The 13,749-nt window shown below is 35.4% G+C and overlaps 2 protein-coding genes across 5 annotated transcripts in view; one reads left to right on the top strand and one right to left on the bottom strand.

Annotated features, from left to right (window-relative positions):
* Positions 1–2,838, bottom strand: part of LOC125652618 (baculoviral IAP repeat-containing protein 6-like) — a 47,979-nt gene extending 45,141 nt beyond the window's left edge. For all 3 annotated transcript variants that reach the window (XM_048881952.2, XM_048881951.2, XM_048881950.2), the window contains exon 1: positions 2,418–2,838. In XM_048881952.2, the coding sequence (XP_048737909.2) occupies positions 2,418–2,598 (181 nt within the window). In that variant the 5' untranslated portion in view covers positions 2,599–2,838. The remainder of the gene's footprint in view (positions 1–2,417) is intronic.
* LOC125652622 (tubulin-folding cofactor B-like) overlaps positions 2,824–13,749 on the top strand; it is a 35,637-nt gene continuing 24,711 nt past the window's right edge. The window contains exons 1-7 of one of the 2 annotated variants that reach the window (XM_048876102.2): positions 2,867–3,021; positions 5,911–6,054; positions 6,215–6,308; positions 6,937–7,081; positions 7,788–7,843; positions 8,949–9,021; positions 12,180–12,989. In XM_048876102.2, the coding sequence (XP_048732059.1) occupies positions 2,905–3,021; positions 5,911–6,054; positions 6,215–6,308; positions 6,937–7,081; positions 7,788–7,843; positions 8,949–9,021; positions 12,180–12,303 (753 nt within the window). In that variant the 5' untranslated portion in view covers positions 2,867–2,904 and the 3' untranslated portion in view covers positions 12,304–12,989. Of the gene's footprint in view, positions 3,022–5,910; positions 6,055–6,214; positions 6,309–6,936; positions 7,082–7,787; positions 7,844–8,948; positions 9,022–12,179; positions 12,990–13,749 lie in introns of those variants that run through there. The other variant, XM_048881964.2, reaches the window with a different exon arrangement.

Genomic DNA, 13,749 nt, shown 5'->3' on the forward strand with positions numbered 1-13,749 from the left:
TTTTTGTAGTATTTTAGGAAGTTCATTGCGAGATTCAAATGAAAAAATATCTTAACAACTTTATAGACTATCAATTTATCTTAAATACAACACAAAATAAATGACAGGCCCCCCATCCAATGCTAAAACTGATAGGAAAAAGTTATACTTTTTTTTTTTACGTGGGTAGATGCAGGCATGTTTACCTTTGATGCATTTCCTGTCAAATAATGTTACACAAATGTATGTCAAAGGAACAGTTTCTATAGAAATTATATAGGGCCTAATAAAATATCTAGATTACATTTAAGTACTTCCACTATAGCATTTTTTTTATCTAGTGATTTAATATAGGTCATCAATTTAAGTACCGATTTTCTTCTACATTATAAACTATGTAAGATTTTCTCATCAATATTGCCAGTCTCCCAAAAAAAATTATGAGTCAATGATTTGTTATGTGTATCAATCAGCTGATCAGGCATTGTGACACAGTAACAATAATATGACATTAATTACCCTTGTAATGGTTTGTCCACTGGAACATTACTAATTCTATCACTGATCTACTGTTAGTGAAACATACCACCATGATTTAAGCTTCATTTTTTGGGGGGGTTGGGGGGGTTATTACACAATTATTGGGGTTAAAGCACTTAAAAGTGTGAAACAACTCTGCATGCTTCAAGATTTTAAACATGTACCTGGACTCGACATTTGTCAAATCCACACAAAAATTACTGGTTGACCCGATTCTCCATTAAGGTAGCCAAAATAGTGACCTGGTGAAAAGTTGCGACTTCCGAGGGTTTTTTTCATTTAAAAAATACATGTTATTCAAATCAAATTGTCTGTTACCGTTTCATTTTCTTTGATTTTTTCAATAACAGGAAAATTCCATATTGTCCTAATTGAAGTTTAGTATGGAAAGTTCTACATCCGATGCAGTTATAATTCAAAGTAGCTGTCAGATCTTTCAGATAGGACCTTAAAAACGGAATTAATAACAGCAAGCTCAGTGAGCCAGCACAATGCACTGCGAGCTCTAATGACTAAATCATATGAAAAAGTCCAAGTTAAAGCTGCACATACATTTAGAAATTTTTGTTGGTTAAAATCCAACAAGTCCCTCATCAAAACGGCAGAGATCTTGCAAAGTCACATCTCTTTGATCTCAGATTATGAACTTCCATGGATTATTGTAATTTCATCTTAGTCTTGTGGTTCCCTACATAATGTAGTGCATCACAACTGGCCTAATATATAATGAAATGCAATACCATGACAAGACAATAAATGCATAACGTCACGGTCTACGTTTTGATGTCATAATACAACTGAAACAGCAGCGGACTTAAAGAAGGAGTTGAAGGCTGAATTTAGCATGCAAGCACATATGATGATGAAAGTCAACCTTGGACTTAAAAACTATGCAAGAAAAATTCATTATTGTACATATGTCTACAAAAATATTTAACATGAAATGATCATGAACACTTTTACTTAAATCTAGGTTTGTAGATGGATTTTAATGCATCATTACAACAAGGAGGGGGGGGAGGGGGGTCAAACATGTTGAAATTATTCACTATTATGCAAATACTGAAATATGTATACATACTATTATGTTAAATTAGAATACACCATTGCTAAATGGGAATTATAAGACGAACTTTCCGGATAATCACCACCTTCTATTAAATGGAGATTTTGGATGACTATACAATTTTCAGTACACTACAGATTTTTCCCAAGGCACACACATATATTATTGGGGTGGAGGGTCCAAACCCACCATTCATAGGCTAAGTAGAAAATAAAAGCATTTGCCTACTTATATATACTTCCAGTTGTAAAATACAACATGTTAGTCCATACTAAGTTTTAGTTGTACCTGTGCTGCACTCACTTTAGCAGGACCTCCGTCATTGGGTCAACATATTAAAATAAAAAATTACATAAAACCCTTCATTTCGTTGTTTTGATATGGCCAACTTAAAGCCTAATCGCGCAACCTAATTAATATCAGTAACATTGCCTCAATGGCACATTTAAATTTTGGCGAGTATCAAATCCTGTGTACCAGTAGTCCGTAGTTTATAAAGACTTTAGAATGTGAGCCCCAGCAAAAGAAATGCAGTTAATGTGTGTGCCTAGCAATCTGAAAGTGACAGTATATTTCGATGTTTGGAAGGGAAAATCGTTTTGCAAGAATCAAGATTATACTCATTATTGACTATTGGTCAGTGATGCAAGTTAATATTCCCAACATGCTACCATACTCAACTTGAAACTTTAACATATCTCATTGAATCTTTATGCTTCTAGTAAAATACAAAACCAACATTATCAGATATGATATACATTTTATGACTGCATATCGATTTAGATCTAATGGGACTTGTAACCTCTCTATTACAAAATATCAATCTATGTACCTGACAGATCCGATTTTTGCAATAAAGCACCGGAAGCAACATCAAAAATTTTTATAGATGGTTCTTTTGTTGACACTATAATTGAATTTAAGGCGGAGTGGTATGTGACGGCACTGGCGGGTACTCCAACTGATATACAACCGTCTTCTCCAACATACCACTGTTTTTCAGTGGCCGCCATCTTCTTTCCCTAAACTCAACTCTCGTTCAAATGACATCATCATATGGTTTCGTTTTTCTGTGTAACATATTTTATTCACGATTTACTAGATAAAAATAGATTCATTATACATTATTTTATCAATATCTTCAATATATCCTAGCATAAATGCGAATACTAAGCTCAACAAACCGATATAGAAACTGAATAAATTGTATCACGTGACCAGAATAACGTGATTTCGTTTTAAGCGTTTGGGTGATCTTGATTATTTACACGCTGAAAACTAGCATTGTCATACGAAGACGAAAGTTCTCTTGGTAGAAAATGGAGAAGTTTAGTGTAGTAACACAAAGTCAAGTTAACGTGCGAGTAACAAGCTCGGCAAATTCATTTGGGACAGAGAAAAGATTTCCCAAAGATTTAACAATTGCAGATTTTAAGGTTTGTTGTCATATTCTGACAGTGACAGGCATGCATAGTTTAGAACATAGGAACTGAATTGGTGGTTATAGATATAATGCCAAAATTTTTCTTTATCACAGTTTCTATAATTTAACAGGGAGCTTTGACACAGGAAAAGAAATCAATACTCAGTAGTGTACGGACAAATAGTTCCTGTCTCAAATTTTATTTTGTAATTTATTGCGCAAATATCTTTTTTCTTTTAATTGCTGGTTTGTTCAATGAGGGCAATGTTGACAAGTCAACAGTTGACACTTTTCATGGTAACCCTCGAGGAGGGTAAGATTGACAGGTCGACAGTTGACACTTTTCATGGTATCCCTCGAGGAGGGAAAGGTTGACAGTTGACACTTTTCATAAGGGCTGCAACGGGTATACCCGAAATAACCGAAAACCGCAGGTTGTGTTATTCGGGTCGGGTGCGGTTCCATTTTTCCGTATTTCGGTTTGGGTTTGGTTTTTAAAATAGAATCATTATGTCGTCAAAATCCTCAAAGGTGGCTGTATTTTGATCAATTGTTAAATGATGGCATTGTGGACAAAACTGTAAATAATGACAGTATATGTAAGATATGTCAGACACATTGTAAATACGCCACAGGAGCAACATCGTCAATGACAAAACATTGAAAACATGGATGGAAACGAGTTGAAGTGACAATGCTGTTTCTAATACCATGGATATCGAGTCTAAACCTCAGTCCACGTCCACGAGGAATTATTGTGACAAAATACAATAAAGGTTTTTGATTTTAACTGTATATTAGATTTTATAAATAATTATATAGACCCGAACCGAAATACCCGAACCCGAAGTAAATTTTTTAGAACCAACCCGACCCGAAAATTTTTGGAACCGTGACAGCCCTACTTTTCATGGTATCACTTGAGGAGGGATATGTCAACAGTACACACTTTTTATGGTATCACTCGAGGAAGGAAAGGATGATGGTTGACAGGTCGACAGTTGGCATTTTTCATGGTATCCCTCGTGGAGGGAAAGATTGACACTTTTCATGGTACCTCTCAAGGAGCGAAAGGTTCAACTGTTGACCTGTCAACCATTGATAAATGTTTGAACTGTCAGTTGTAGATAAATGTTTGAACTGTGTCTTTTAACTGCCGATAAATATTTGGACTGTTGACAAATATTTTAACTGTCAACCGTTGATAACTGTTTGAACTGTCATCTCTACTAGACCTGTCAACTGTTGATAACTGTTTGAACTGTAAGCCGTTGACAATGTTTCAATTGTCAGTTGTCGGCCTGTCAAACATAATAACATGGGACGAATTACTGCTTAATACTGGATGAGAATGAACTATTTGTCCGTATACAAAAATTATAACCTTTGCGTAACTTTTAGGGCTTTCATATTTCACTTGTGTATTCCTTATGACAAGACCTTCCTTTTCATACCAAATTTTTTGATCTCATGACCATCACCTTGGAGTTTGATCTTATTTTGAAAAACTTTAATCTTTGCCATAACTTTTGAATGCTTAGTGATTTGGCTTTCATATTTCATATGTCTATTCCTTGTGATGGGCCATTTATTTAGGTACCAGAATTACTTTGCTGCCATATCATGAGTGTTTCACAGACACAGTTTTCATAACTACAACTAGAAAATGTTGTCTGCCAAACTGAATTATATGAGCAATGAACATAGTATAAATCATTGTAAAGGGTACTCATGTTCAATATTTATGTGCTATTGTGTGCTGATCTTTATTGTTTGAGTTTCATTCTGACCTTATATTCAGTTTTATGAACTTATCAACATGTAACATGACAAAACAACATGTTTTTTGAAACACTGATGCCCACAGATCACAGGAGAGTGGAACTGTAAGACATTGTAATGGGTTTTTTTTAATTCCAAAACTAGGTGAAGGTCACCAAATCTGTATCATTAGAAAGGTATTCTAAAAAATGCACATGCTTAGTATAAAAACAGTACCTGTTACAATTTGAAAGATATGGCTTACAATTGAATTTTCTAAAAGTAGGTCAATGGTCATTGTTAAGGTCAACAGGTCAAAGATTTTGGTGTCAATGGAAAGGTCTTGCCACAAGTAATATACAAACTGAATATGAAAGCTTTACCTCTCATGGTGTTAAAGATATGACCAAGGTTAAAGTTTTTGCCAAAGACGAACAGGCCAAAAACTATATGCTCCCGGAATCTTTATAACTACCAATCCAATTCTTTTCAAATTTGGTATGAAGCATCTTTGGAAAGATGGGGACATATATTGTAAATTTCAGGACTCCTGCATCCTTGGGGCCTAAGTGTTGGACAAAAAACTGCTAAAAATTTACCAATTTTCAAAAATCTTCTCTACAACCTAACATCTGTAAGAAAAACTAAAGTGGCTTCTTTGAAAGGAATTTTGGTGCTGTTGAATACTAGGCTGTTTGGCTCTTGTAGTGATTTCTTGATCTTGACTCCTGGATGTTAAACAACCGAACTGAATACATGGTGATGATGAGTAGAGACGTGTGAACACAAGGTTTAGATGGTATAGTGGTCTACATCCTGTCCTCTTCTCCCATTTTGTTTCTAGTTAACATCATAGCAAGAAAGAGGCATTAGAAACACATACTTAGCAGAAAAATGGCGTATTTATACCAAGTGATGTGTAATGATCAATCCCAAAGCCTGAGGCCATTCCACTCTCCGAGTATGAAAGATCCACTCATTGCACTGTCAACATGCAACACTTCTTGCTATAGTACATGTATCCACATGGAAGGTTTTCATGTCATGTGACTGTTCAGGCCCATGGGCCTCTTGTTTATTATTTCATTCACAAATATACATGCATGTCATTTCATGTAACTTTTGTTTAACTTTTTTGTAGAACAAATTGGAGTTGTTAACAGGCTCTTTATCTGGCAATATGAAGCTAGAAGTTTATGACAGGGACAACAAATTAGTGTGTAAATTAGACAATGATAATGCACTGTTAGGTTCTTATCCAATCGACGATGGAATGAGAATCCATGTAAGTTTACAGAGGTCATTTGATGTACATATATGCATGAAATTTTCTAAAACACATTATCTTAAATATTATTAGATATATTTTCATTAATTTAGCTATCAGCACATAGAATATTAGTAATTAGATATATTTATATATATATATATTTATTTTAACTCAGGTAATAGATCCAACGATTAAAGTAGGTGAATTTGAAGATTTATCAAAGGTGGAAAAATTTGAAATTTCTGAGGAGGATTATGCAAAAAAGACAGGTAAATATGCTCATTCTCCTCCCCAAGAAATTTTGCAGGTTTCAGTTTGTATTGTCTTTTAAAAATCACATCATGTGACATCTTATTGATAAGGACCCCATCATATGGAGGGTGTCCTACAGTCATCACTCTGTCCATCCATCCACATGATAGATCAGGTTTCCTTAAGAAGATTTTCATAAATTTTAAAATGTAATACATGGATTAGGCAGAGAAAGATTCCTTTCGATTTTCAGATTTATTGTCTTTGTTGTTACAGAGTTATGGGACTTAGAGAAATTTTTTTATTGATATGATAATAGTGCTTTCTATGGCACAAAATAGCTTGAGATTACTTGAGAAGTTTTTCATAGGATTTAAAGGTAGTGCTTAGATTTGGAAGAGGAAGACCCCTTTTGATTTCAGATTTATCAGTTTTGTTGTTTCAGAGGTATGGGACTTAAAAAGAAATTATATCAAAAATATATTGTGGGTCCCTTTATGACTTGTCAGTTTTTTAGTTAACCAATCTATCAACAGACAATATCTTATCCATTTGTCAGAGGTAGGTATTATGGGTTGTTATTTAGCAGAAAATATAGAAATTCTTTATGACTGATTGACATAAACTGATTGGTTGCCTTCATAGATTCTGTCAGAGCTTTTAAGGAAAGAAACAAGTTAGGAAGGTTTCAGGAATTGGACCCAGAGGAGCAAAAAAGAATGGACGAGGAAAAAGAGAGGAAAGAGAAAGAAAGCAAGGAAAAAGCAGAGAGCATGAAAGCAGGAGAGAGGTATTGTTTGTTCTATAAATACATGTACTGGTAGGCAGAATTGTCCAAGTAGTCATCTCATTCCCTCTCTACTAGCACTTAGTTTATTCTTTCAAAACATGCATTATGGGTGCCATATCTGGATTTTTCATCTATGTATGCCAGTAAAACCTTTTGGTGGAAATAAACAACTGCCACTGATAATAATTAGATTGTCTTATTTCTTAACAAAAGCACTGACACTGACAGACATAAAAACTTCTATACATGTCTTTATGAAAAAAAGCAAGTTAAATTCAAAATATATAAAGATAAATAAGAAATGTCTAAATTTATTTATTTAAAAACAATGAAGGTATAATTATATAATTGGCTTTGCTGATAACTCAGATTACCCCATGCTTTGATTGTTTTATACCCTATGATATGAACAACCTAGTAGGCATTTATTCCTTTTTTACAATCCAGTTACTGTTCTTGTGACCTGTGTACAGCTATTGTATTCTGGATTGTGACTCAGCCCACTCACTGAAGATTACTAAGATCACAATTGTTATACTTTGCAGAAAAAGTTGTCTTAAAAGGAAAAGAATAATAGAATAAGAATTTGAAAAAGCCTTGCTGGACTTGATGCTGTGATGTACTTTTGAAAGTGATAAAAATCACATATTCATTCATTTATAGCACACATTATGATAAATTCATATTCATTTGCATTTATTTTCAGATGTGAAGTAAAAGTTCCTAACCAACCTACAAGGAGGGGTACTGTAAAATATGCAGGTAAGTAAAGTGTATGTATATACTTTTGTAGAAATCCAGACTTTGCTGAAATTTGAGAAAAATTGGTAACAGATTAATTTCCATTAATTTGTGAAAAGTTACCAAGATACCAGCCAGGTATTCATGGTTCCAGTACAGATTGACAGAGATTGAAATATTTACATTCCGACATGATTTATGAGAATATGTGTTTCAATTTTAGTCACTGATATGATCCCTTGATTATAACATGGCAGATTTTCTGTTCTCAGTTGACTACAAATGCATAACACATGCTCTATTCCATCGATGTTTCCATTTTAACCTGATCTCTTATTTTACTGTATGTATACTCCATTCCATCAATGTTTTCATTTTAACCTGGTCTCTTATTTTACTGTATGTGGCTCTTTTACTCTCCACTGCAACATATAAATGCCTCATGACCAGGCCTTTCAATTGGTACCAAGACTTTTGACTTAGTGACCTTTACTTTGGACTTTGGCCTACTTTTCAAAATAAAAAAAAAAGAACATTTGCTGTTTTATATGAACCAAGGGGGATAGGTATTTGATATTTCACATATAGATGCCTTATGACAAGACCTTCCTTTTGATATGAAGATTTTTGACCTAGTGACCTTGGATCTACTTTTCAAAAACTTTTAAACTTAGCGATATCTTTTTACGCAAGGGTGATAGGACTTTGATGTTTCACATATATACAAGCCTCGTTGCAAGGTGTTGCTCTTGGTACCAAATTTTTTACTGTGGAATTTGATTTATTTTACAAATACTTTAACCTGAGCTGTATTTTTTAAATGAAGGGCTAGCTTATGTAAGTTAGGTAGATTTTTTAAGTTCTTTGTAATATGCTGTGCACGGCCAGGAAGGGAGTCAGATGTGTAAATCTTCAGAATTCACCAACTTGATATGGAACTATATGATGATTTTCAGTATATGTATAGTGAAGAAATTAAGACCTCAGGGTGTAAATATGGATACAACGAATTTGATATAAAGTGTGCGATTGATTTAATTCAGTAAGATTAACATTGTTCCACATGGGTGTCTTGTTTAAACAGTTTACTGATGTTGCTGTCTTATAACAAAATATACACTTTCAGGTTTAACAGAGTTCAAGCCAGGATATTGGGTTGGCGTACATTATGATGAACCTGTTGGCAAGAATAATGGAAAGTAAGTCTAGATGTATTAAAAAATCATGGAAAATGAGAACATTACAAATCTCTAGTCTTGCTGTGAATATTTGTGACATTGGTAGAGAGATGGCAGGTCAAGAGAGAAACATGCCTGTTATTCTGTTTTTAAGGTCAGATGTCAAGGTCTGTAATTAGAATTGATAATGTTGTAGATACAATGTTAAGAGTAACCACATTAGTGGTCTTGCATTAGAAATTTACATGAAAGCTTCCTGACACAGTGCAGAAGATTCAAGTTTGTTAAATAAAAAATCATCCCGGGGGGGGGGGGGGGGGGGGGTGTCACACTAGGGGATCAAAGTTTTACATACAAGTATATATTATATATTGTATACTATAGGGAACATCTTTTAAAATCTTCTCCTCAAGAACCAGTTTATATCTACATGTATATGAAAGCTTCCTGACATAGTACATATTCAAGTTTGTCAAAATCATGGCCCCAGGGGTAGGGTGGTGCCACAATAGGGGATCAAGGTTTTACATACAAATTTATAGGGAAAATCTTTAAAAATCTTCTTCTCAAGAGCCACTTAACCAGAAAAGTTTACATTTACATGAAAGTTTCCTGATATAATTCAAATTCAAGTTTGTTAAAACCATGCATCCCAGGGGTTGGGTGGTGCCACTGTAGGGAATCAAAGTTTTACATACAAATATATAGGGGGAATATTTAAAGATCTTCTTCTCACGAACCACTGGGCCAGAAAAGTTTATAATTACATGAAAACTTCCTGACATAGTACAGATTCAAGTTTCGCAGGTTGTGTGTTCAACCCTGGGTAGGAGTGAAAGTGGGTATCCAAATAAAGTGAATTTTTCTGTGCTTTACAAATTTTCGGATCGACCTGTCTCTTCTTCAGGACGAGGGGCCTCTGTGGCCGAGTGGTTAGAGCATTGCGCTCAAAATCACACGGCCTCTCACCTCTGTCGGCGTGGGTTCGAATACCGCTAGCGCCGGTAAGTGAGAAAGTTTCCCAGCTTACTTCCGGAGGGTCGGTGGTCTCTTCCCAGGTACATTGTTTCTGGGTTCTCTCTTCCACCAATCAAAACTGGGTGCCACCAGATAACTGAAAAATTGTGGAGTGTGGCGGAAAACATCAATCAATTAATCAATCTTCAGGACAACAGAATATCTACTTAGAAAGGAAAGTCAAATTTATATGATAAAAACAAAGACAAACAAGCACTAAAACTAAACTACAAAGGCTAGGAAAAAACAGGGTGTGTATATACATGTATTGAAATTGTCAGGTTTTTCATGGAGCTATAAAAAGATGTGTGTTCTCAACAAGAGTAAACTAGTGTTGACTGTATATAACTATAAGTGCAATGGTTGCTCCAAAGTGAGATGGTCATGCCAAAGTGTGATGGTCTGCGCCAAAGTCGATGATTTGTTAACGTTATGGACGCCAAAGTGCGATGGTGCAGGGTTCAGTAACGTTTGTGACATCACATCATTGTGACATCATTCTTAACATCTTTCAAAATAAAACCGAAGAAGTGCAACATCAGTTTGCCCCAACGAAGGTTCTTTCTGGTGCAGTGCTCAATTTCTTCGGGATGTATTGGAGGAAGGCACGGGCGATTAAGATTAACATGGGCAACAGCAATGGCAAGGTTTACAATGTTGAGGATTGTGAGAATGGCAAAATGCATTTGTTGTCGAACTATTTACTTCGCTCAAACATTCTTTAATTATGCCCCCTTCAAAGAAGAGGGGCATATTGGTTTGCACCTGACGGTTGGTTGGTAGGTCGGTCGGTAGACCACATGTTGTCAGCTCAATATCTTGAGAACCATTCACTTGATGATAATGATATTTCATATATGGATTGGTTATGAGAAGAAGAGGGCCCCTATTGATTTTGAGGTCACATGGTCAAAGGTCAAGGGTCAAACTGGACATTGGAATATACTCTCAGCTTAATATTTTGAGAACCCTTTGCTTGACAGACAGCAAACTTAGTACACTGGTACATCTTTAGGAGAAGATGACCCCTGTTGATTTTAAGGTCACATGGTCAAGGGTCAAACTAGACATAGTAATATACTGTCCACTCAATATCTTGATAACCCTTTGCTTGACAGACATCAAACTTGGTACACTGGGACATCTTCAGGAGAAGATGACCCCTATTGATTTTGAGGTCACATGGTCAAAGGTCAATGGTTGAACTGGACATAGTAATATATTGTCTCCTATATTTTAAGAATTGTTTGCTTGATTGACACTAAACTTGGTACACTGGTACAGCATAAGGAGTAGATGACCCCTATTGGTTTTTAGGTGACATGGTCAATCCACTCTTGACATAGGAAGATATTGTCTGCTCAATATTTTGAATTGATGATACTACTATCATTTAAATGATGTGTGTGTATAACCCTTTTCAATTTTGCACCAGGGGGGAGGGGCATATGTGTTTTACAAACATCTCTTGTTCATGATCATTTATTACTTGTGATGTACACATAATAAATTCCTGGGGGTATGCTATAATGCAAAACATTCTATAGGATTTCACATTGGAAAATTTTGTGTTTGATAACACGACAACGAAATAAGTTCTTATCCTTATGTTTTGTGCATGGAATTTACACTGATATTTTGGTGAAACAACACACACAGTCTGTACCAAAACACTGTATCGTTTACAAACCAACAGTCTTCGGTGTGTCACTCCATCGCACTTTGTCGCATTAGTATGCACCATCGGACTTTGTCGTGTCGACACCATCGCATTATGGCGCATTCGTTTCACACCATCACACTTTGGCGTGTCAGACCATCGCACTTTGGCGCATGAGTGTGGACCATCGCACTTTGGCATCTCACACCATTGGGATTTGACCCAGACCATTGCACTTTGGCGTGACCATCGCACTTTGGAGTCCTTTATATATACATGTGTATGTGTGTGTGTGTATATATATATATATATATATATATATATATATATAAATAGAAAAAACTCTAAACACTTTGTATAAATATATTATATATATATATATATATATATATATACACAAACGCACACACACATAAAAACAGTATCAGTATTAAACTGTTTCATTTTGGGATTTTTACATGCATAGTGGCCCTCTTAATGCATTAGTTACTTAACATTTCAGGGTTGGAGGAAAGCAGTATTTTGAATGTCCAGATAAATATGGTGGATTTGTAAGGCCAGAAAATGTTGAAGTTGGTGATTTTCCTGAGGAAGGCCTTGATTTCAGTGATGAGGATGAAATTTAAAAAAAAACCTGAAGAAGTATAAAGATTGTGTTCTACAATGTGCTTATATGTACAAGTGCTGGAAGTCGCCTTCATTAGTTGTAAAGTTTAGAATGTAAAACATTTAAATCACAAGCTGTGAAACCTGCATTGTATTGGATTTGGGTCATAGTCTATTTGTTTGCTAAATTTTAGGCCCGCAGGATTGACAATCAGAAGCATATGGTATGAACTTTGGTCTGTCTGTCCGCAACTTCAGCCTCAAGCTTGCTTTGAGCATGTGAACAATGTACAAGAGTCCTAGGTTTTAAATGTGACATGCACACTCTTCTTAAGAAGCCTTTATACTGGTTACAACTTGCAGTCTGACGGTGAGTATCACATTGAAGAGATCACATCAAGGTCACAGAGGAATTTTGCTCCTACAAGAGGCAGTATGTGTTACAAACACATGCACGTGGTGTTTGCAATATCATTTACTAGGATTTTTTTTTTCCATTCCCTGAGAACCACCTTTTTTTATTTTTTATTTTTATAATTATTCTTGTTTTCTAACTCCATTTGAACATGTTATTGTGTTGTGGACAGTGGACATGCCATTACACATTGATACTGGACACATTAATATATTGCTTAACTCTTTACATGTATTTTGATTTTTTTTTTAAATGCATGTATATTGAAATAAATTGATTGTCACAACTACAGTTAAATGCGTTATTATCTAGTGTACAGTTAAATGCGTTATTATCTAGTGTACAGTTAAATGCGTTATTATCTAGTGTGCTGGATGCAGTTTTGCTGAAGGTGATGAATGCAAACCAAAATGTAGGCTGTACGACTGATTTTATGAAAGGGCGTAAGTCTAATTGTAAACATAGGATTAAACATGTGGGGTAGGGGATGGGTGGCTAGGCTCCCCGACTCCTAGCTATAACAGTAGTCCCCTTCCCCACCCCATCTGAAATTTCTCTACTTTGTTTGTATGAAGTATACAGTGAAAATGGACTGCATTTGTCCCAATATTTAATGCATCATTCTGTATATTTGTAATAAGTATTAAAATACTAATGATATACAGTAAAATATCTGTATCTCGAATACCCCGCTTGAGTCGAAGTCGACCGCCGGTCCTGGCCGTTTTCCCTATATAAATGATTAAAAAAACTTCTGATATTTAGAACACGGTAATCTCGAATACTCCGCTTATGTCGAAGTATTTTCAAGGTCCCATACCCTAAATTCACCTGGTTTATCTCGAAGTGCAGTCAATTTTCCGCTCTGCTTACTATACCCGGCGTCGTTAAGTCACACTTTCACACGCGCGGCTACACCAATTATAATTAATGACCGCTAATCCACGCTCGCCTTTTCCGAGTAGACCCAGGTCGCAATAAATGGTTCATCAGCTTGATTGATTAGTGAAGCCTTCCAACAGTACGGCTAAAGTTCACCGTCAATTATGAC

This window comes from Ostrea edulis, chromosome 5 (genome assembly GCF_947568905.1).
Source record: "Ostrea edulis chromosome 5, xbOstEdul1.1, whole genome shotgun sequence".
Lineage (NCBI taxonomy): Eukaryota > Metazoa > Mollusca > Bivalvia > Ostreida > Ostreidae > Ostrea > Ostrea edulis.